This window comes from Centruroides vittatus, unplaced genomic scaffold, assembly GCF_030686945.1.
Source record: "Centruroides vittatus isolate TY-2023 unplaced genomic scaffold, ASM3068694v2 contig_1112, whole genome shotgun sequence".
NCBI lineage: Eukaryota > Metazoa > Arthropoda > Arachnida > Scorpiones > Buthidae > Centruroides > Centruroides vittatus.
The window spans coordinates 1196568-1222342 of NW_027120714.1; the positions used below are offsets into that span (position 1 = coordinate 1196568).

The 25775-nt window shown below is 32.5% G+C and overlaps 1 protein-coding gene and 3 non-coding genes across 4 annotated transcripts; 1 reads left to right on the forward strand and 3 right to left on the reverse strand.

Moving 5' to 3' along the window:
- Positions 1–1888: 1888 nt before the first annotated feature.
- On the forward strand, positions 1889–1960 carry TRNAE-CUC (transfer RNA glutamic acid (anticodon CUC)). Its single transcript has one exon. It is a non-coding gene; the product is annotated as a tRNA-Glu (tRNA).
- A 184-nt stretch (positions 1961–2144) lies between these two features.
- TRNAE-CUC (transfer RNA glutamic acid (anticodon CUC)) lies at positions 2145–2216 on the reverse strand. Its single transcript has one exon. It is a non-coding gene; the product is annotated as a tRNA-Glu (tRNA).
- A 464-nt stretch (positions 2217–2680) lies between these two features.
- Positions 2681–2753, reverse strand: TRNAI-AAU (transfer RNA isoleucine (anticodon AAU)). The gene has a single exon. It is a non-coding gene; the product is annotated as a tRNA-Ile (tRNA).
- A 7713-nt stretch (positions 2754–10466) lies between these two features.
- Positions 10467–22724, reverse strand: ND-SGDH (NADH dehydrogenase (ubiquinone) SGDH subunit). The gene is made up of 4 exons (XM_067272534.1): positions 22614–22724; positions 16687–16898; positions 12795–12901; positions 10467–10740 (listed from the first exon to the last, which is right to left on the reverse strand). Exons 1-4 carry the CDS (start codon positions 22702–22704, stop codon positions 10596–10598), a joined length of 555 nt encoding a protein of 184 aa, XP_067128635.1. The 5' UTR covers positions 22705–22724; the 3' UTR covers positions 10467–10595.
- Between the last annotated feature and the right edge of the window lie 3051 nt (positions 22725–25775).

Consider the following 25775-nt stretch of genomic DNA (forward strand, 5'->3'; position numbering starts at 1 on the left):
TGTATATATTTTTTTAAAAATTAAATTTTAAAATATATTAATAAAATTATTTCTTATTCTTTATTTCTTATCCCGTTTATAGTATTATTATTCAGATAATTTTATTTACGAATTCGATACCTTTTTTTTAAATGAAATTTTTTAAATCTTACCGAAAAACTTCGCTTGTTTTTCAAATGTAAGGTAACAAAATAATATAAACTGCAATTTAAATAATTTCGTGTTAAATTTACGCATATAAAAACAAAGTAATTGAAAGCGTTAAGTCGTTTGGTATCCATTTTTTGATAAATCCCAAAACGAGATGAAAATTGTGCAGTCTGGCAACACTAATACGAAATTTAAAATTTATTGGTCATTTTGAAATGAAAAACACGCTACAAATTAGCGTCGCGGTAACTACGGCCTACGTCATTCATTCAGGCCGGCAAATAGAAATTAAATTCGGTTCACTCTAGTTTTTTGAAATACCGCTAGGTTCGCTCTTTAATTTTTTTATATCGGTTAAAGAAGATAAACACGAATGAATTAGAAAGATTTTTATATTTGTATTATTTATAGAAATGGCATACGTTAGTTAATAAAATTATTAGTTTTTAACTTTTTTGAAGCTGTCATCCTAGATTGCTTGGTGTATGACGCGTGAATCTTGAAACTCACTCGGAAACTCGTTTTCGCATTTTGTAGTATCATTTTTTAAACTCTTTTGTGGGCACTGCGAAAGTCTTTTTATCAAGCCCAGCGTGTATTCGGCCAGGCCCACAACGGGGCGAAAGAATGGTGAGAGATGAGGTTGACATATCCCGGACAGGCCACTCGTAAAAAATTCCTGCGGTGTTACCTGACGGATTCGATCCCGGATCCTCCAGAGTGATAGGCCTTAGAGTGAATACTTAAAATAATATTCTACGTACAGCCAAATTTCGATATAACGCCCTCCTAGAGTATATTGAAATAACAAAACCGTGTTCAAGTTTTAACTAACGAAAGCCAGAAATGTGGACGTAAACGAGCAACGACTACGAGGGATGAGAGAAACTTGAGAAGAATTGCCGTGCGAAACCGCTTTAAAAGCGTTAAAGACTTGCATGCACAATGGAGAGCAATTGGAGTGAACGTTAGTAGCCGCACCACACGACGAAGGTTGCACGACTTGCGTTCCAACTGTCGTGTTCCCAAGACGAAGCCATCTCTAACGGAAAAACGACAAGCGCATGTCAAATGGTGCAGAGAGGCTCGTGTGGGAACAAGACGACTGGAATAACGTTCTCTTCAGTGACGAATACTTGTTTTGTCTCTCCTGTGGTGACCAAGACCAACGTGTATGGAAAACAACCAAAGAGGTCTTCGAAAAGGACTGTATGAAGAGATCCGTGAAGTTTGCATTGTCTGTCATGATCTGGGAAATCATGAGTACTAACGGCGTAGGACAACTGTGCATTTTTCGGGAACGTGTCAATGCACAGACATATCAAGACATCTTAGAGACATTTATGATACCATCGGCCATCTTAGAGACATTTATGATACCATTATTTTTGTGTACTGCCTCTCGTAAACTATTGTATACTCGCGTGACGATCACAGTGATCAGTCCCGGACAGCGTGGCCTGACAAGACTCATAATGAGCTTGCTAAAAATGATTTTCTTAGTGCCCGCAGGCGAGAATGATTTTTCTGTTATTCGGCTGACATAAATTTAGTTGGTAATTTCTGAGATTAACTTAAAACTTATTTTAACGCATTAATATTTTACAAATCTGGTTAAAACAAATAGTAAAAGAGTGCGCAATGGCAAATCCTCGAGCTTTTTCGAATACACGTAGTTCCCCCATCCGCTGAATTCTACGCGAAGCGGAAAGAGATTGTAGTTCTGATAAACGTGTGCTCCTATGTAGTCTAGTGGTGAGGATACCCGGCTCTCACCCAGGTGGCCCGGGTTCGATTCCCGGTATGGGAACTTGCTTTTGTTCGTTTTTCCGCATCTTGGCGGTGCCTATTGTTATTTTTTACTCCCACTCAAACATGCAAAACCGTCTGCGAAAATTTCCACGAGACTTCAGGTCTCGAACGTAAGTTTGTAGGATTGCTTCGAAAAAGAAAGAACAACGCCCGACGACTTAAAAACGCAGGAGCGAAAAAAGTTCCCACGCCGGGAATCGAACCCGGACCTCCTGGGTGAGAGCCAGGTATCCTAGCCGCTAGACCACGTGGGAAGTCGTACTTACCACCTCCACCAACTTCGCTGTAATTATACGTTATCCATCAAGTAGGAATCGGTCTCGGCTCGTTCCAATCTAACTCCTGCTCTCTTTCATTTATCTCTTCGCTTTGCGCTAGTCGATCTGCTGCTGTCCGTCGAAAAATATTCGTAACCTCCGTTTCGAGTTTGCAACGAAACTCTCCGAGCTGCGTCGTTGTCCGCTTCCGTTATGAATAAAGGACTCGTTGACGTGTGAACGGCTACGACGAAACAAAACTCTGGTTTACTGCGAAAGTCGTACGCATTGACCGAAACACCTGTTCTGAAGACTGCACTGCGTTGGTGCGTGTTTAAATGAATAGCCTCCCCTTCAACTGATGAGGGGATTTATCGTTACGTCGAAAAGCAAACCAAAATAAAAACAAAGTCTGTAGTGAACTCTGTCTACGACGTTCGGAATCTGCAAAATAAAACGACTGGCTCGTGTGGGGTCGAACCCACGACCTTCGCATTATTAGCACGACGCTCTAACCGACTGAACTAACGAGCCGCGGATACCAGGCGATTCTTGAAGAATATACTGTAGACCAGATCGACATTCCGTTACGATACAAGCAACCACGATAACCGAACAATCTTCTTTAACTTAGAATTTCCTCCAAACTTTTACGCTACTCAATTGCCGAAATGAGCTGGATTCAACAAGCACGTTTTGCAAAAAATTCAAATACATGTCGAACGGGTCGGCAAATTACTCGTGCAAGTGCATATAACTCTTCGTATTTGAATTTAGCATTAGTGATTTCCTGAAAGCTGATTTTTTTTATTTCTATTGTGTTTGAATTTTACACGTTTCAACGCCGGATTCGAGGGAGGATTCTACTAAAATAGTGAGTACTAAATTGTGATCTGTGTCCATGTACATACATGGGGTAAAACTCATGGGGTACCATGTACAGTACATTCATGGGGTACAATACATGGGGTAATTTAGTTTCTCTATCATTTCTCGTTCCGAATCTAAATTTATCTACAATGTTACCATTTTCTATCTTTGTCTCTCTCCCATGACAGCATAGGAATAGCCCATAATAATCAGATTTTCGTGATTACGTACTCTCATTATATTTTCTTCTAATCACTCATACAATTCCTTTGCTTGGCCATCTGCATATGTTGATGCAGACATGTAAATTTGAATCAAAGCAAAATCCTTTTATCATTAATATGCGTTCGTCATATTTTCAGCATCCAGGTATTCTTTCTCTTACGTTTTGTGTAAAATTAATCCAACTTCGGCCAAACCATTCTTTGAACTAGTGTATATTACTTTATAATCTCTGTTTCAAAAATTTCATTCATCTGTTTATTTCATCTCGCCAATTCCATGTATGGCAATTTCTTCTCTACTCATTTCTCTCTTTAAATCTTCGAGTCACCTACAATTTGTCATACATTTTGCATTTCAAGTCCCAATTTTCCTGAAACTTTGCTAGTTAACAACCGAGGAGGTTCTGTTCTGAAATCCTCCTCTCTTGGGGACGTCCCTCTAGCTAACAGTAGTGTCACAATCCCGTGCAGGAATTGTGATTGGTCAACTTCTACGCTGATTTTCTCGAAAATATTGTGGATTCCCGTTTCTATCCGTCTTACAGTGCATCGGGCATTGAGGACATTTTGTCCATGCCTGATGTTTTAAAAACAGTCTTGCCAATGTTATTCATCTTAGACCTCTGGTAATGGTAAGTGCTGCTGCGAACCATCATGGCGTGGAATCAGAGTTTTTTTTCCCTAAGCATCTGACTTAGTCTGATTCCCACTGTGTGGAGACCTGACCTGCTTCGGACGTCCTACCAGTATCTTAGCTATTTCTAACATGGCGTTATCAGAGCACGCAAACTACACCATTACTACCAGGTTTTTTTTTTTAACTCTTTCCGCCCTGTGGGCACTAAGAGGACCTCTTTTAGAAGGCCCATTATGGGTTCGGCCAGGCCCACAATGGGGCGACCGGATGGTGAGGGACGGAGCCCGACATATCCGAACGGACCACCCCCCGAAAAATTCCTGGGGATTATTCGACCCGTTCGGATTCGATCCCGGGTCCCCCAGAGCGGTAGGCTGCTACCTTGACCGCTCGGCCATCCGGCCTATTACTACCAGGTTGAGATACTATAGTGGAGTGTGTGTATTTATTGTTTTTGTAAGAATATACTTAATTAGCGAAACATTGCGTAACGTAAAAAACGAAATATTTTTAATCCTAACGTTCGACAAATTAAAATTTGTTATAATTTCACTGGCCGCCGCCATTTTGAAATTGAAAATTCGCTAGCAAATAAAAGTTATTTTTTTCGTTATTTTTTTTTATTTCTTGTAGAAGTTCTGTAGCGTAACGAAAGAAACGAAATATTCTTAATCGTAACTTTCAACAAATAAAAATTTCTATTTCAAGATGGCGGCGGCCATAAAAATTATCATTTTTTATGGCCGCCGCCATCTTGAAATAGAAAGTTCGCTTGAAATTAAATAACGACACAACGTTTCGTTTATTGTTTGTACTCGTTTTGTTGCAAGGTCTATAAACACAAAGTGAACACACCATACGATGATGCATCGCGGCAGTCGGCATTTTTTAAAATAACTGTTTTAGTGAAATCGGAAAATACAGTGTCAGGTTACTAACAGATATTTATTTTAAATATTTTATGTTAGATGAAAAGAAGAATTCAGTATATAGACAGGTTTAATATTTAACACTTATTACAAAATGTTTGAAGTATGCATCATTAAGTGGTTTTAATTAACCCTGTTCAAATAACATTAAAACATGGTTCTCAAATCAGTACTAGACCATAGTGTGTTTACCACTGAGGAAGACCGAGTTAACGGTCAAAAACGTTTGTTTTCAATTACTATTACTGGTTTTTTAAAAAGGTTGTTGAGTATGAATTCTTCGAGTACACCAGTACACAAGTCGAACCTTTCATAGTGTGTTTGTTGTAAAGTTGTACATTTTTGAAAGGTTGTATAACAACATTATGTAAAATATTAAACGCAATTACAGAAACATTAGTATAACAGATTTAATAAAGAGAATAAATGTTATAATATTGTTTGTGAATTAAAAGCACAGAATAAAATTTAATATAAAGTATAGTATTTAAAATTAAAACTTTCAGCCATTTAAAATAATATTTCACATTTAATTTTACATGTGCATGAGAAAGTTTTTAAATAAGGTAAGTTATTATCTACTGCAAGTGCAATACTTTAAAGAGTTTACTTTATATAGCATGTAAAAAGCCCTCCTCCAGTTGTTTCGACATGGCAGAATAAGCTTTTAAAAAATAAAAATCATTAAAACGAAAATAAATCAATAAATATGCATTGAATTAAAAATAATCAGGTATTTTAACTAAATCGGCTTGATCGTCACGCGAAACGCAACAATATCGGAAACAATACATTTTTCCATTGTGTCACTTTCTTTGTTGTGAGTGGGCGATTTTCGAATGAGAAAGAAACTTTTGCGATTTTTTGCTTCAATTCTTGAGAATAATTGCTTCGGATATAAATGTGAGCACTATTTTGGGAGATTACACAATATACTATACAAATATTTTGATAAAAATAGAATTACCGATCTAGAAATTTATCATAGAGTAATCATAAGGTTCTTCAAATTGAGTAAAAGCACAGAATTAGAATAAAAATATCCATTTAAAGATAAATTTCAATATTTTAAACTGATATGTAATATTGCAAAACCGTTTAAAATATAAAAATATATTTTGCTTTATTATTTTTCCTATTTATTATCAAGGCGATTGGCTTTATTCAAAACCTCCTGTAGTTGTCGTCTGTGTATATTCTCATGTTGAGTCTTACTGTCAAATCTGCATTAACTATTCTTATGGATCAACTTTTAATAGTTTCCTTTATTTGAATGTTTTTTCTGAGTTTTTATTAATGAAACCAAGTTTAAAAAGTAATGTGTTTGGGAACGATCCAACCTGTAACAAAGCTTTAGTTACACCGCTGCCACTCGAACGCCCTCTGGCGGCGTCCCGGACTAATAGTATTGTTTATGTTTCGTCGTGTTATACAGCATGTAGCGATTATGCACGAATCTCACATGTACTGTACTGTACATGAATATTTGAAAATAATTTTTAAATAAAATTAATATAAACATAATAGTAAAATAGAAACGAAAAAAATTAAATAAAAAAGGGATTCCACGCAGGGAATCGAAACCACAACGTTGAGGCCTGAAACCTCAAGTTGGACTGGCGCGCTCCTACGAGCCACCAGCCAGTCAGGAAAAAAGTGACAGTTTGAGGCTTTTAAGCAATGGCGTTGACGAACCTTGCACATTCAGTAAGTAATTTTACAATTTTTTGTTTATAGCATAGTTTATATAAATTATTCTCAAAAAATTATACGTGAATTGGAAATGTTGAGTCTAATTAGTCTAGAATCTATTAATTTTATGGAAGAAAACCTTTCAAACAGCCGTTACCCCTAAAACTGCACACGTGCCGGGCTGTGATTGGCTCATGTATTTAAGTGACATGTACTGTACTGTACAACACGGATTTATATAACACGGAACGTGTCTACCGAGTTATAGAGCTAGTGGAACTGTGTTGAGCGCCACCTGTACGCAGGCAAAGGAAACTTTTTCGGGAAAACACGAGCGTCTTTGGGTTAGATACGTACTGAGACGCAGTGCTTGTTTTCTGCCTGTGATAATGAAAAACAGCTTTCTGCCAACAAAACTTCAAAAAATAACTGTTTGTGGTCGGTTGTAGTGTTACCTATATTACTGAGCCGCCAAGTACAAAGTTTTATTCGTTCCGGCATGAATAATAGGCCTACCCTGGGACGAAAGAGAAATGGCTGACTGCAATTTAATTCCTGAGGTTAATTACATAATGTACATAAAGATGTGTTGCATTCTAACCAATCTCCAATCTCCTGTTAACCTTAGTTGGCTCTATTTTAAATTTAGTTCTCTAATGTAAAGTTTAGTAATTTTCTTTTTTTATGTTATTTTGTTAATCTGACAGATATTAATTGGCATATGATGTGATATTTGAATTTAAGAGATCTGTGGAAGAAAGGAGTAAGAAGCAAAATTAGTATTTTGAGGAAATGAGGATAAGAATTTCCCTATTAATACAATACTATTAGCTATTGCTATGGTCCTTATTGAAGTTCCTTTATATATATGGTTAGTTACAAATTTCATTATTTACCACGAAATAGATATATAGTTTACTTCTTCCACACCACCCTTTAAATTGTACAAAATTAAGAGTATAATAAATATAAGAATATTAATACTGCTCAGTCCCAATGATCTACAGTCACTTCTCGAGTTACGACCATTCGCACTTATGACGAAAAATTTCATTAAAAAATTTTTAAAATGTGTCAATTTTTTATAGGTTTCGTGGAATATATATCATATACATATATATCTTGCACGCTTTTGGCGATTGATTGCGTCATCTTTAGTTTTGTTGTGTAGTTAGTTACCCTTTGCGTGTGCTTGTGTAAGATGGCTAACTGTTTCATTGAAGTACAGTCACTTCTTGACTTACGACCATTTCGACTTACGTCTGAAGTTGCGGAACCGAACCCCGTCGTAAGTCGAGAAGTGACTGTATTGACTAATGCAGGCATTACTTTGACCTTAAACTGCAGAATGTATGTATATATTATATATTATTAAATATATACTTATAAATAAAATATAAATTTAGAATTTATCAAATTTCTATTTATTAAAATATAAATAGTTTTACATGTAACATACAAAATTCATACAGGATAAATTCATATGTTGCAAGAATGCTATTATTCCTCAACAACAATCAAATGAACAAAATGATGAAACGAAAGTAATGAACATGAAGTATGAACTTTAAAATTATCACATTGAAAAATCACTGGTAAGATCGTCATCATCAAAATCTTCCTCACTAGAATGTTCTTGTATGGTTGAAGCAGATGATGGTTTCCAAGTGTAACATTTTATCATTGTTGCTTTTAAGAACTCGATTTTGTAGTTTAATTTTTATTAAATTTAATTGCAAAAAAATACGTTCAACTGCTGCACTTGAATAAGGAAGCAATAAAAACATCTATTTACTACCAAAGTGAAGTAGAAAAATATAGAAATATAGAATTAAAATGAATGTTTTAAAAGGTACTAAATTGAAAGGAAAGATATTAGGATTTCATAAATAGTACTAGGAAAATGGTGTTGGGTATCTTGGTACTAGAACAAGTAAAAAGATATTAGATTAGTACAAAAGTACTAGGTGAAACAATACTGGTGCTGCCTTTGTAGCCCCGATTCTGTTACCCGGCGTCGCCGCTAGAGGCGCCACAATCTAGTTTCGCTGTTCCTTCCACTAGCTCTATAGAGGGGTCTACTGTAATTTTAATGGCTGCTGCCATCTTGAAATAGAAAGTTTACAACAAATCAAAGGATATTTTATTTTTATATCGATATTTCTTGTAGAAATTTAAAAATTATTTTTTAAATCTTATGTATAGTTGTTGTTGTTTGTTAAGTTATGGCAATGCAACACATGGGCGATGCCTTCCGGGAGGTCTTTTAAGGGAAACTGGCCCCTTTTTAGGCGTGGAGAAAACCCGTAAAAGTCCACGTGGCCAGCCCGTCTGAGCGAGACGGGAACCCACGACCGAACTCCCAGTGTTCAGGGTAGGGAGACCGCTTGGCCACTGGTGAGCTCCTTATGTGTAAGTATTTATTATATGCCTGTAATTTAAGAATCATCTCAGTAACTCTGAATTGTGACGATTCGTAGCTATTAATGTGATAGTGATTTCTCTAATTAATTTTTAAAAATTTAATCAGTTTAATTAAAATAGAAACAACAAATTACATTGTTTTTCAACTGATTTAAATGACGAGGGGTGGGGAGATAGCGAGTGGCAATGTATCGTATCTCGAGAGGGGTCAAACTTAAGTTTTACTTGATATTAGCATTTACGATGTTTTGTAAAACTCATCTGTACCCAAAAAATTAGGGGTTTTGCCGTTTTATAATAAAAACTTTTAATGATAAAATCTCGTAACAGATGACGCCACACTATTACTACTACATACTATTTATTTATTATTATAATTAATAATATAAGTTATTTTTTAAATAAAATCTCTAAACAGCCAGGAAAATTATGCAACTCTCTGCTGGATTTTTTTTTTGTTTTTTATATTTCTCTTTTTTCCTCTGTGGACATTAATGGAACCTGAATCATACCCATCGTCAAGGTACTGGGCTGTTGAAAATTAAGTTCCTCTACTTAGAGGATTCTACAGTGCGTTCTAAGGCTACAAATGGAATAAAATTTAAACAGCAGCTACTTCTATCGATGTGCTCGCCGTTTATTGAAAAAAAAAAAAGTATAAACAATTGCCGATAAGTGGCGATGTATCAATGTAAGTTATTTGAATGGCGTTACAATTGTTCAAAACGGACTCCATTGTTGTCAAGTATTTCATTACCAAATTAAAATCTTTTTTATTGCAGAACAAAAGTCTACCGAAATTGCTAGAACATGACATCTAATGCCATCCTTCAACTGTGACGTCTTTCACAATACACCTGGTTGTTCAAAAAACACCATAACTGGAAGTCCAGGTGTATCATGATTTATATTGTTACAGAGCCATCTGTCGGCAACTTTTAACAAATTTCTTTTCAGTAAATGTCAGCACATTGACATACCTGCTGTTTAAATTTCATTCCATTTTGAGCCTTAGAACAAAGTATAGATCCCTCTAAGTGGAGGAACTTAATTTTTAATAACCAGGTACAGTACATTGATTGGTTTTTGTATGTCCAGATGGGCAAATAGCCTGTAATGAAATGTCAACTCCTCCAGAGGTGTTTAAAAAGGACGAAATCTAAGGACATTTATTGTTTCCTCTAATTTAGTGAATATAAGCAGTAAAGCTATTGAGACAAATATTGCAAAAAGATACTGTTTCGCCTACTGAAGATGAAAACTGCAACTGAACTCCATTTATGATAAACTAAGTTTTATAAATGTATTTTAACTTGTACGACCATCCGAGCTCGCAATAAGTGGATCCTGCCATATAAAATTTCTACCAAATGTAAAGCATGGAGGTTGTAAACCAAGTCTTTTATATGTAGAAAATATTCTAATTAAATAATTTTATTTTATGCAAATATTGAAAAAAATATTAGAAAACTTACTGAAGCAAACTGAAAATTTTTATTTTCTATAACCTACCTATACAATTTGTGATCTATTCACTGTTCATATATTTTTTACATTGAATTTTCAATTCAAACTAATTGAATTACATTATTCTATGAAATTACAATTGAAAACCTTTAAACTGGTCGACTTTATGTTCCTCCTTCAAGGTGTATCTGTGATATTTTCCTTCCACTGGTATAAAATACCAGGATCTATAATCATCGCGTTCCGCCATCAAACTTTTGACTTTTGACTCCAATTTCCTACAAGTATATTAAAATTAATAAACAAAAATGTATATTTTTGAGATATTCTTATAATTTACATGATAATTTCAAACTTTTATTAAGATTTTAACAGATATTGGTTATTACAAAAATAATGTTGCAACTCAAACAATGAATTTTAAATTATTAAATCTGTATTCTGAAGTGTTATTAATGAATGATAAACTTTCAAAAAAATATATTTTCAGAATTTAATAGCTTAAAATTTGAGAAGTGTTTGGACTTTTGAGATCTTTAAAAATGTTTTGTAAGATTACTTTTATATCTGAAGATATGTTGATTGAAGAATCAGAAAATTTCATATCCAAAATCACTGCTTTTATAATGCTTTTTTAAATTTTAAAATAAATTACAGCAATTTTTACACATGTAATATGGAATTTCTTCTGCATTCAATTCAATTTCAGTCAGTATTTTCTCTTTATCTGTTCATGCTTTGATTTTAAACTCATTTATGTGAACAAGTATAACATCAATTTATCATAAAACACTATATACTAGAGACTTGCTGCATGAAGATAAGAAAGGTTTCATACAGTAAGTCTCTAGTATATATCCCTCCATCAATTTTACTTAGGAAAAAGAGAGTAATGCGGCTATAACATTCTTAGATTTGCGCATGCACAGATCCCCAGAAACACTACTATTCTCAGTTTACCATAAGTTTAATATGGTACTGTAAATCATCCCAGCAAATGTGTTCCAGTCTTTATGTTATGTTACGTTAATGCCACCATCGCTGCCCTCCTTAGAAGAGTCTTCTTGCTGCCATCAACACAAGAACTTGTAAACATTGAATTAAACAATACTAACTTAGCAGTATGTGCAGCAGGTTTTTCATTTGCTAAGTACACACGTGTTCAACATGGTCAAGAAAACACTATTTACAAACACCACGCTAACCAACAAGAGGGAGATCACAATAGTTAAACCATCATTACAATACCTCGAACTTCTTTCTATACGCATTTGCCACATATTTAGGCAACACAACCTCCTCCTGCCCCTTTCTCCACTGCCAAACTTGCACAGACTCATCTGCAATGATCGGGACAAATTTGCTACCTTTGAGAAATCAGGAACTATGCAATCCCATTAGAAAATCCTGTAATGGGGATCAACATGAGATACATTGGGGCCACAATAATTCTTGCTGTGGCCCCACCTTGCTGAAAACCAGGATGATGTGGTGAAAAGAAAGAGCACCACAGAGCTTGCAAGAAAGGTGCATGATCTGAATTACGTTATGGGCCCAAACTACAATACTCAGAGCCTGCAGTGACCGAAAACTCCTCTTTATATGGCAGTCTCTATTCATAACAACCTCAGAAATGTGCAATGCACCCACTCTGGAACTGCCCAACATATGATATGGGTTGCCCTATATAAATGGTTAAACAGCGACTTACATCGTCTGTCACACCGTTGACATGGACTGGTACCCATACATGTGCCATATTATATCGTATGCATAACATCGTATGTATTTGGAATTTGTGACCGGTTCATAATAAATTAATTCCAGAAATCTATTTTATTTAAAATTATATGTGTTCCTTTTCCAAAGGAACACATATAATTTTATGTGTTACTTTGGAAAAGTATGTTTTATGTGTTTTATGTGTTATATATTATTTATTAAGTATAATTTTATGTGTTACTTTGGATATGTATACATGTGTTCCCATTTTGAATGTTTATGTTCAATTTAAAAGTTTTATTTAGCCTGAAGATGACAAAAATATATTCATTGAAAATGCTAGAAAAAAGAAAAACTACTAACAACACCATACACAGTGAACTCTACTTCCTACTACTATTACTTAGCGTGAGTAGCATACTAAATTAAATTAAAAACATTATTAAAAATAATGTTGTGTTATGATGATGTTACAATAATATATATATTTGATTTTTTCCATTTATTATATATATTTTTTGTATAAAAAAAAAGCCATATTTTGCAACAAAATATATTATTATTCATTTTGTAAAGTTTATATTTGTCAATACAAAAAATATTCAATTACCTCCATTTCACCTTTTCACTTTCTTCCCATAAGGCATGCATATTTTTTTCATATATTTGTTGTGGGCTTGGATAGATGTACCTTGCAAAAAATCGTTGAATTGGATGCTAAGAAATACAGGAAAATTAATTAAAGCCTGTTATAACATTTCAATAATAAAAAAAAAACTATTATTGGTAAGATTTTAATACAAATGTATCAAGTTATATGTAAGATTTTAATACAAATGTTATTTTATTATTACAAATGTATCAAGAATGTAAAACAATATTTTTAGAAACTCTTTTTCCTATTAATATACTAACAAATCAAATTAAACAAAGTTATAATTTAAATGCTAGATAATTAATGTGTTCATAATAAAACATAAACATCAGCCATTGGTAATACAGTAGAGTCCCACTTATTCAATGTAATGTGGATCAAGGTTACTTTGCATAATCAAAAACTTGGATAACACAAAATATTTCATATAAATGATTGATGTTATAGTAATATTCTTGTATTTGGTCAATCATTTCATTAAAATCTGTATTGTCTTGAGAAGTCACCAGAGTGAATTCTTTTTAAAACTTGTAGAGCCCCTTTCAAGTACCATATTCACCCGGCTAATTCATAAAATGAGCTATACTATACTACATGTCCTTGTTACCAAAGAACTCTTCCACAATTTACCTTTGTTAATGGTCTCGGATGATCAAATCTCTAAGATACTAATAATTAAATTAATTCATTATTGTTGCTTTAATTCATTATTCTAACATTCTAATAAATTAATTAGAAAAGAAAAGAAAAAATGAGATCTTAATCTTGAATTGTAATTTTGCTAAAGTATTTCACTACTACTCTATAATTTTTGTTAAAATTGGCAATTGCAGTTAGCAAGAACAATGCCATTTTTTATTTTTTTAAAATAATTTTATTTATTAAGAGGACAAAATAATGACGTAAATGAAACTTAAAAACAAAACTAAAGACACTTTACAAAAATATGATATTGATATACATATTTTTAAACTTTTCGCATTGTATATACAGGTATACCTTGGGTTACATCGTTTCGAGTTAAGTTGTTCTCAATTATACATCACTTTTATCTTGAGGAAACCGTGTTTTGTATTTTCTTTTCGTTTCTTTTCTTTCGAAGACACAATGTAGTGACGTAAACTTAAACACTGGGCAAATTTTTAACCGAATAAAAAGGATGAAAAATTCGCCCAGTGTTTAAGTTTACATCACTACATTGTGTCTTCGAAAGAAAAAAAAAAAAATATACATCACTTGTCAAAAAAAATATATGGAAAAATAAAAATCAAGTTTACGTCATTTTATTCAACTTTACGTCTGTTCCCCACAAATATTGAAGTCATAATATCACTAGAAAAGCATTAAAAATACATAAAATCATGTTACTGTACAATAAATAAGAATAAAAGTATATAAAATCATATTAAAATATGTACATTTACAGTAAATGTTAATACTGTGAAATATATGCAAACACATACACATCCACAGAATTTTTTTGTTGTTTTTTTTTTGACTTTTTTAGATTCGCAAGGTTTCAAAATGTGGAATTTTCAAAAAACTTAGAGGGTCCAGTTTGATGTGATTCCAATACTTTCCCTTGTTATGTATACATAACAGCCAGGAAAATAAAACTGAACAACAAGCACTGAATTAGTTTAAATAATTTAGTCATTATTATTACGAAGAATCAGAAAAAACTATGCTAATAGCAAAAAATTATTCTTACCACAATAAAATTTTTACTATTCTACATTAAAACATGCATAAATTGGAACAACACAGTACCAAATATTTTTTGACAGGTTTCCATTTAAAAAACTCATTTTATAACATAGACGATCACTCTATTTGGGAAAATTTTTCCATTTGATTCGTTTATGTTTCAAACAGGTTTTATGGTAGTATATTTCATAAAACTTTTAGCATTTAGTTTTAAGGTATTAATAAACTTATTTATATATTTCACTTAACCACATTGCTCTAATACAAAGGTAATCCAAAAGTAACTTCTCCTGTTTTTCTTAGAAATACAGTGGAACCTCGCTTAACGAGCATAACTCGTTCCAGAGTCTTACTCGTAATGCAAAACACTCGTTAAGCAAAATAATTTTTCTCATAGAAATTAAAGTAGAATATGATAATGCATTCCATGCCGAAAAATGCTCAAATATTTTATGTATAATGTTTATTCAAAAAAAATTGTACAATATACACTGTTAAGGAGCATGAATCGTCATCATCTTTTCTTCTAGCGCGGAATGAACCATCCCGGAATGAGAATTCGATTTGCAGAAACAAAAAAAAAATCACAGCTAATATGTTTGATAAACACTTCAAACAATATGCCAAATTCTTGCTATAATGCTATAATTAAATATTAGAAATTAATTAATTTGACTAGAGGTAGGCAGTTATGTTTCCATCTCGTATTAAATTTAATGATTATAAATAGTTCATTTTTAATGCAGACATTTCTATAATTTAATTTGGAATCGGTCATTAAATTTAATGACCCAAGCATATCGTTTGGCATGTTTATTATATAATGGGTTACGGTTGTTGATGTTTATAAGTAATATGTGTAAACACAAGTTTGGAAAAATATATGATCACAAGCAACACTAAGATGTTAGTGGAAGGAGTGCTTAACACAGACTGATGGAGCATGCTGCATGCACACAATTTGGGACTTCCCCTCTCCTCATCACTCGTTATGCAAAATATCACTCGTTAAGTGAGGCAAATTTTTACAATTTGTTTTGCTCGTTATGCGAAATACTTGTTGTGCGAGGTGCTCATTAAGCAAAGGTTCCACTGTACAAAGAAATGTTTATTTTCAATAATGTTTACATCAATTTATAGCTTGAACATTTATATATTTTTCTACATAATTGTCATTCTGGTTGATGCATTTTTCTAGGCACTGTGGCAGTTTTTGTATGTCCATCATACCAGCTTGCTGCCAAGTTGTAAAACCCATCTTGCGCATTCCTTCTGATATTGCAACTTTTCCGTTAAAATCCTATGAACAATGGTTCGGGAAATCCCAGGAATGAAAATGCAGAGATTATCCAGAGTGATCCACTGATCTTCATGCTTAACCTTTGTGACTGTCTTGTCGGAAATTGATGGTCTCCTGCTTCTTTCTTCGTTGTGAATTTCAGTTTGACCAGCTGCAAATTCCCCACACCACTTGTGGACATCCACATGCACAACTCATCATACTTTTCTGTCAATTAGTGATGAATTTCAATCGGTTTAACATGATATGGCAGTGAGATGGTATGACATGGGCATACAAAGACTGCCACTGTACCTACAAAAATGCATCGACCGGAATGACGATTATGTAGAAAAAAAGATAAATGTTCAAGCTATAAAATGATGCAAAACATTATTGAAAATAAACATTTCTTTGTATTTATAAAAAAAAAAATAGGAGAGGTTACTTTTGGGATTACGCTTGTATACAGGGTGATTCAAAAAGGACTTTTCAAATTTGAAAAAATTTTAATTGTCAATAAACAGCTAGGTTCTTTGTTAAATTTAACAAGAGATAGTTGCCCGGCAGCACATCTCCTGCCAAATTACTTAGCTATTTAGGCTTATAATCCAAAAAAGAATCTGGCTGTTTATTTGAAATAATTAATTATATTTATTATATACTGTATTTAGAATTTTGATCAGAAAACTTACAGAATCAGTTGATGTGTTTTGCTATAAATTAGTGCAACTGATTCTGTAAGTCTTCTAATGAAAATTCTATATTCTTTCAAAATTGAATGAAAAATTTTCAATGCAGGGTAATTCGAGAAAAAAACTTTTTGAATCATTTTGCATTATAAAAATGAATTATACTGACTCTAAAATACTCCCAATGTTTAGGTTCGTATCCTTCTGGAATTTCGGCTAATTCTGCAGGTCCAATAAATACGTTGACGCAAAAGATTAGGATTCCCAAAGGTATAGCACCAAGAAGAAAATAAAAGTGCACAGAATCTTTGAATTTCTCATATTGAAATTTGGAAGGAGATATATGAAAAATTTTTTTATCAGACATTCTGCAAATCTTATCTGAAAAAAAAGGAGAAAAGAATAATTATCCATAAATAATTATATTTTGAATTATTTTCTAACATTATAAATATTATTATTTAGTTAAATTGTATTCTTATTACTATTTTAACTCTCTCCATCATCTAAGCACAAGAAGGTCTTTATATTCATTGCTGATTCAGCCAAGTTCACAATGACACAAGCAGGTGATGAATAATGAGGCTTGATACACCTGGTCGAACTATCTGTGAAAATTTCTGAGGTTACAATCCAAACTGAAACCTCAGTCCTTCAGTATGGCAGGCTGACCAATAGCTGAGCAGAGTGGCAGCCTACTACTCTGGGAGTCCCAGGATAAAATTTGGACAGGTCAAAAACTCCCAGGAATTTTTTTGGTGAGGGTCTGCCTGGATGTATTGGCCCTGCTCATCATCACCTGGCCATCTGCATTGTGGGCCCATCTGAACTCATAATGGGCTTGCTAAAAGAAAGCATTGCAGGCTGATATCATCTATCAAATTGTCTGAACAGAATTACATTAATTTAGTATATATTTATATTAAACTGAGGATAATACAGTATTAATTAATAAAAGGTGCAATATTTAATTGTTATAATATAGTGCTTTGTTTCATGTCATTTTATTAAATTTAATTTCTATAAAATATATCCAAAAAATATAAATATAGTTATTTTAAATTTGATAAAACAAACTATAAAAAAAATATAAACAAAGCACTGAACACCAAATAAAATTACATTGTTGTGAATTTACAATTAACAGTGAATTAATGAGTTTTCTTCGTGTTAAGTATGTGCATTATCATCCACTGGAGTCACTTTATGACTCCAGTCTTTTACATTGAGTCTTTTATTCACTGATGTTTACAAGGTATAGATACGAGAATACAGAATGTATCAAGAGGACTGACCAAGTGAGTGAATAGCATGTCTCTACATTCTGGCAGGAGAAACTTCCTTTTCCTTCTGATTCTTCTGTTTTAAGAGATTTAGTGGACCTGAAGGCCAGCCAATCTGGAGTAAGCCAGCAGCTCTCTTTTGAGTCCGTCCCTGATTAATTCCGTTTTTAATTATGTAAAACAATCTCTGACCTCTCTGATAGAACTGATCCAGTCAAGCAAAAGACCAAATCTTTTTGTCTTTGTCTGAATGTGCTAAGTCTACTAGACAGTTAAACAATTTAGTTTTGTGCAGTTTAGTTTCAAAAGTGTGTAAATTAGATTGGAATGGTCGTCTTCGGACAGATCAGAATGTATTTAACTATGCTCTTTTCTGTATGAGGATGACATTTACGCAATGTCGAAAGCATCCGTGTGCCTATTTTTACTCAAATTAAACTAAAGCAATGCTGAAAGACTGTTTTTTTATTACTTGTACAAAAGTAACCATTTCAACTCATCATTAATTTTTTACATTATTATTCCATTTATTGCAATTTGATTGTGAGTGAATAGATTAAATGTTAGCCTTATGTGAAAAACATATCTTGTTTTTTGTCATTGCATAATAATATATTAACATTTCATTACACATGTTCTTTTTTTAGGAGTAAAAATAAAACCACTATTAACAATCTATTCATGACAGAGAGATAGCTCCATTTCTAATAAATGAACAGTGATTTGTGAAAGGAAGAAACAATCATAATATAATTTGCATTACCAACCTCGACTTTGTTCATTGTAAGTGAACCTTTTACAATAAGATCATTGAGTCTAGGTATATTCTAATTCAAACAACTCAGCAGCCATAATATATTTTTGCTATTGCAATATATAACAAGATATATTAATGTGAGAACATATGGTGATTGCAGTCGTTCATCGATATCTATAAGTTGGGTTACAAGAGATTGGAGATCACATATTAGACATGAAGACACAAATAGTAGTAGTTGCTTAACCCTTTTCATTTTAAAAGATGTTTTCCTGCATCCAACTCTGTCTTATAGAAACAAACATGAGTGAAATGACGAAGTTACATTACGATTGGCGACATTTGTTCAAATTACAACTGCGTTCGACTGTAACGGTTCTTGAAAAAGGTTATTAAAAACAACCGTAAACGTTTGAATTATATCAAAAAACGGCTGTGAGTAAAAAGGTGTCTAAGAGTTTGTGTTGTAAATAACTCAGTCATAGAAGAGTTTAGAGTGAAATGAGTTTGTTACACAGTCCATACTTGGCAAGTCCCAGAATACTGTGATTCTTGTTTGCTTAAGGCAGAGTTCTTTGACTGGCTGGTTGATGTTGGGCTCCTATGATCCTTGTCAAAGATGACTCTGAAGAGGTGAATGCATAAACAAGAATTTAGAGATCCCCAATTATCTGTTCTCTACAAGAAAACCTTGTGGAAAACAGATAATTGGAGAGATCACAAATTTTTAGAGAGAACTTTGCAAGAAGATTACAGTCATGACAAAAGAGCCATGCCTTTCAGAAAGAAAACTTGCCAAAGAATGGATCTTTTTGGAGAAAAGAACACCATATCCTCGAGACTCTGGCTTTTATTAACTAAGACACCCAATTGATTTTAGATCCCATCCTCACTTTCTAAGTGGTTGCTCAACCATTTCTAGGTACAACTTGAGCCTGACTTAGATCACAGGAGAGGTCAACATTGAAATTTAATCCAATCCCAACCAGATCTTAAGACTTATATTATTTATTCATTCCTTTATTATTTATTTTACAAAATATTTGTCTCGCTCTTATTTTCTGTGCAAAAACATTTTAAAATACCATTTAGTGATGGGTTTGGTTTCTTTCTGGAGCCTCTCAATAATATCTTTGTCATATATTTTGACATATATATATATCAAGGATAAATAACATGTGATATCATATATTTTTTACAAAATATATGATGTCACAAAGATAAAATGACATCATATATTTTGTAAAAACAGTAAAACTATAAATTTTCTTACACAATATGATGGCCAAATTTTATCATGATAAGAGTTATATATCACTTATCAGGTGAGAGCAAACTTACAAAATTATTACATATGTATAAGTTGTATGTACTAACCTTAAAAAACAAATTGTATGAGTACAACAGAGCCACAGTAAGAGTCTAGAAGAGCTGCAGACTGCTTGCAAGCTGCAGTTCGACTACCTTGAAACAAATCTAAGTATTGTATAGCTAGTTATTTATAATATACCTGCTTTAAAATCTAAAAATATTGATAGCAAGACCAAATTTTTTAAAATTATATTATTATTTGATTTCCTTTCATTCATATAAATATAAAATTTATTTAAAATTACACAAAAATAAAAGAAAATGTCAAAGTATCTTGCACAGCTACAGTTTTGTGGAATAATATTGGTGCACACAAATTAATTTAACAATAAAAAATTTAATACGGTGAAACTCCAATTATCCTGAATCTTCCAACTTTGTTAAAAATCAATGGGTATGTAAGTATAATGTATATGTATAAAAAGTAATTTTTTTCTAAATATAAGAAATAATATGTTCATTTGTAAGCAATTTCCACATTTAATATTTATTTACATATAATTTTGCATACGTATACATAATGAAGTGTTTGGATAGGAAAAAATAGCTAGTTCAAACAAAAATCCAATTATCTGGATAGCCTGAGGTCTGAATTAATTCGGATAATCGGAGTTTTACTATTTGCTGAAAACCATTTCTTTTAATCTGCTTGGCATTGAATCTTTTTGTAGTTTCTAGTGGTATATTGATCCATTCATCCAAAATTATGTTTGAATTCAGTTTCAGAGATGTGATGATGTATAATTTTGTTTTTCTAATATAGCCCAAAGTTTGTTCTATTAGGTTAAGGTTTGGAGATTCTGGAGAAGTAGAGTATGGACGTATCACAAACAATCTATTGATGAACAATATAAACAACATGCTTTGGATTGTTGACTGTTAGAAATAGATGCCTTACCTAAGATCTAATTTATCCATACTTTTTTAAGATTTTCTTTTAAAATATTTAAATAAATTGTTTTTATCTATAAATATGAACTCTGATATCAAAAGCAGTGAAACAAACCCATAGCATGACTCCACCACCTTCGTACTTCACAGTTGACTTAAAAATTGCTTAAATCTAACTCAGTATGAGGTTTTCATCATACTTTAATCAATCATCAAAACAAAATAAAATTGACTTTCGTCTGAGAATAACACTTTGCCCCAAAAAGCATTTTGTTTATGTAAATAGGTTTTAGCAAATTGTATTTGGTTACTCTGGTATTGCAGACAAATGGTTTTGAAACCTAGCAACTCTAGAATTACACCCTGTATCTGAAATCACTGTATTTTTATTGGGTGTACTTGAATGTTAGATTCTTCATTTAATTGAGCAGAATTTTCTGAATATGTAATTTTAGGATTTTTTTTACAGTTCATATAATAATACAAAGTGTGGAAAAATTCTTCTCATCTTTAGCTTAAAATCTGCACAGTAAACTAGCTTTTTTTTTTTTTTAATCACTGTAGCTATTTCAGAATAAGATTTTATTTCTTCAGATAAATACAATATTATAATATTTCATTATATTTCATTATATTACAATATTATTCAGATAAATACAATATTATAATATTTTACATATTATTTTTCTCTCAGAAACTTGTTTCTTCCCATTTGTATATCATTTTCAAGAATAGTGTTGTATTAAATTACTAAATATAGGGATACTATAGATTACCACCTATGGAATTTCAGGACTTTGAGTATATATCTGAACTGAGGGGACCGAGACAAGTTCAACGATACCCTACTTTTGGACTGGAGACAAAAAATAAAAAAGTTATACTTTTTTCGGCAATCGCACAATGATTGGGAGTTGCATCGCTCTGTCCGCTAAGCCTATCACGTGTTTAACAGGCAGTCTGGCAAGTTCACGTGCTAAAGCAGTCTGGCCATATATACCTTCAACAGAGGCAGATGTTGATCCACAAGCACACTGATCGTCTGCAGTTGGAGTTAAGTTCTTTTCGCACACCCTCGCACTCCTCAACCTCGAGGCCTACGGCCCCTCGGCCGCCGACATGCTCGCTATCGCTCACGGTCGGCTAGTACTACGCGCCGCTTTCATGGCTTGTCCAACAAACTTAACCTACCCCTCCGGGAGATGACCATCACTGCTAGGCGGTGGAAAAATCTGAATTGGCATGGAATGCACTGTGAAAGGCAAGAAATCGTAAATATTATAACTTTCTTATTTTTCGCCTCCGGTCCAAAAGTAGGGTACCGTTGAACTTGTCTCGGTCCTCTGAGTTCAAATATATACTCAAAGTCCCGAAATTCCATAGGTGGTAATCTATAGTACAGCCCAAAATATATTTTGTATTAGGTAGTTTTGTAAATGTTACTTTGTGAGGCCACGTTTTTGATATACGACATTTGCAAGCTAACCGTTTTCATACATTCGAGAATACATGGTATGTATTTTTTATGTAAGGTTATCTGATGATAATAATAGATGAACTATTTCTATTATATACAATGAGTTGATGATGATGATGATCATCATCATCACCTCATCCAAGTCATTCATATTCTATGGAGTATTTTTAATGATAATCATCATCAACCACACTAAGAAAATATTCTCCTTCAACAATATAGCAAGGTTAATATTTAATAGTTTCTAGTATGTTTTAAGTTATATTTATGGTTAGATTTATGTAATATTTTAGTAATATAAATCAGAAATTTCGTACCTGTATGAATATTTCTGAATAAGACCGAATTTAATAACTTTAAGGGTTGTTTTAATCCATAATTTCTACACATTACACTTAACACCGCCATTTTGGTGTTTATAAATTTCACTAATTGAGTGTTGCCAGCTGATTAAGTAGTGAAATTATTATTATTCAGAAGTTATAAAATAATAATACTTTAAATAATTAATATTTAGTAAATCGTAATTATACGAAATTTCTTTATACATAAAATATTATTTCACGTTTTTCCAAGATGAGTTTGTAAGGAGTCACCCAAGAGGGAAAAAAAGTGAAATCCACTCCGCACGCGGCGCTAGTATCGACGAGGTTGTAAACAGACTGAGCGATACGTTGTCGGTTCTGAAGTACGATTTGTTAATTCTTTAAACGAAAATCCAATAATTATTTTAAGACTGGGTAATGACTGATAGAGGTTTTAACATTCAGGAATAACTAATTACTAAAGATGTTGTGGTAAATATACCCACTTTTATGAGAGGAAAAGCACAGCTGAGCAGCAGTTTGTCATCTCGAGACAGAAAAATATCTAGTAAAAGAATACATATTGAACGTATTATAGGAATGGCTCGTACTGTACATATAAAATTTTGAGGCAACACATGCATCCGACAGTAACCAAACTTGGCAGTGAAATTATATTTATATGTTTTATGTTATGCAATTTTAGACCATGCATTGTTGGCAGAGATTCTTAATTTGTTTCACTGTTAGTCTAGCTCTCTATTAATACCGTATATAATTTTTTTTTTCCCATTCTATACCCTAGCCTAATTTAAGTTTTCCATCTATAGTATTTTGAAATTTTTGTCTGTTTATAAATTCTAAGATTAAGAATGTATACTATCATACACAGTAAGGTCTTCATTGTAGAACTTCAATTCAAAGTAATATAGTGGTTTTAAAATTTGTACTATAGTTGAATAAATACTTGTAAGCTAATAAAAGAATTTTAATCTTTAAAACAAAATCTCTTTTTATTATTTAAAAAAATTCACACTATACACCATCTAGAAAAATTTTACATAAACTCAAATTGTAAAATAACAATTAGCTCAATTATTTTATAAACTTAATGTTTATAAAACATTTTTTTTAAAAAAAGAACTGGCTTAATATGCTCATGGAAAAACATAATTAGTGTTTCAATCATGTCTCCAATGAATTTATTATCTCTTGGAATGATACAAACTTTGAAGTCACTTTTTGTGTAAATAAACAGATGAGCAACTTGTCTATTTGTCACTGCTAATTGTCCTTGGATTTCATGAAAATAATCATGATTCCGTTTTAAAGTAATTTTGTCATCAGTACATTTCAAATATGGTATCTTTAGTACATTCACAGGAAGTTTAAAACTGGAGTAAGGACATTTAACTTCTAATATTTTATCATCATCCACTAGCCCATCTGCACTTGCAGCTAAGAATGGGTATTTTGAATGAAGAAACATGCCACATTCTTTCACAGGAGTATTTACAAAAGAATATGTTTCAATTGCTTCTTTTTCATACCTTAAGCTGTGAGAAATTGCCTTACTTTTTATTGGCCTACTTGACAGTAATGAGCTCACACAATTTTAGTCTGTCTGTTGATTTTAATTTACAAACTTTTCCAAAGTTTGAAGATGTCAAATGCAACAAATGTTCCTTCTTCCAAATTGCACTTTTTCATTGTAATCTGGTCTCTTTTTCCAAATGTTTTATGTACTCCCTACTTGCTTCAGTTACATGTAAAGCACTTAAAAACATTTCAGACATTGTGCTTTTGCAATATCATGATCTGACTCTAAAGCCCTCATGTTTGCTGGTTGCCTTAATTGCAATATCGGTATTGCACAACCACTTTGCATGTTCATTGCCAAATTAATAACAAAGTTTGTATAACCAGGGATTGTACTGCCAGATGGACTGGGGTCAAATTTTATATCTTCCAATCATTTTCTTTTCATTCCTTTCTTCTTAAATAAATGAAATGGAAGCTCACTAGCCTTAACTGGGGAACCTTTATGTTGGCAGGTAGGCTGATGGAATGTTTGCAGAACCTGTGTGCATGTTTTGTGACACTTATATGTGCCTGTTCTTCCATATTCTTCTATTGCCAATAGTGTTACACATACATGTTTGCAATACGCTTTAGGCCCTTTACCTGCTGTACATTCACATATTGCATTTTCTATAACCCCATCATCTGTAATTACTAAATCTGTAAATCTGTTCCCCTTGGTTAATTCAGATTTTACATTACCTTTAAAATATAAAAAATGTTTCTCTTTTGTTCCTCTTATTAATAATAAGAATTCATTAAAATACATCTGCACAGCAGACAGTGGCATTCTTTGATCTGACATCTCCATGTAGGCATCAATTGTCTCTATAGTCAAAACTGGTATTTGTAAACTTGGAGAGAGATCCTTATATTCAGATGAATCAGGAAGTTTGAGTTCAGGAGAGCTATCACAGGATATAGAAAAATTATGAGTTTCCTGATTCCTCTCATATGCCAGTAACCTGAAAATTATTGTAAACAAGTTTAATAACTAGTTAACATATGATCACCAATATTTTATTTAGTTTTTTCTGTCTCATTGACAGGAAAGGCAAAAATTATTATTATATATTATATTCTTACCTTAATATATTACATATAATATAAAAATAAACAGTATAAGGTAACTGAACAGTATTGACAAGCACCTAAATATGGCATATATATAGTGTATGCCAGATTTAGTAAAAGAAAATGGGCAAAAATTCACTTGTACAAAAAGTTTATTGGTGAAGAAATTAGTCTTATTGCATTAAATTATTGAAACAAGAAGACTTGTGACCAATAAAAAAGACATTTTGATTATATTTATTTTAAATACTCCGAATATTGTTTTCTCTTGGTAAAAGATTAAGATATGTATCTCTTATATTGTCTTAGAACTTCATAGAAAGTAGTTTTGTTTGTGTTGATTGTTGTTCTAAATTACAGTGATAACCTATTGGTACAGTTAACATTTCAGATACTGGTATAAATTGGTTATAATATATCAGGCTCAGTACACGACCAAATCTTGCCAATCAATGACAACTTTACTGATCTTTAAATGTTTTTATCGACGAAAAATGTGCATTTTGTGAAATCTTATCC

Coding starts and splice junctions, on each gene's coding strand:
- ND-SGDH (XM_067272534.1), bottom strand. CDS start 22,704: ATGGCGGTGTTAAGTGTAATGTGTAGAAATTATGGATTAAAACAACCC. Junction 16,899..22,613: donor ATTCAGAAATATTCATACAG/GTACGAAATTTC, acceptor CTTTTTTTTCAG/ATAAGATTTGCAGAATGTCT. Junction 10,741..12,794: donor AGTGAAAAGGTGAAATGGAG/GTAATTGAATAT, acceptor ATATACTTGTAG/GAAATTGGAGTCAAAAGTCA.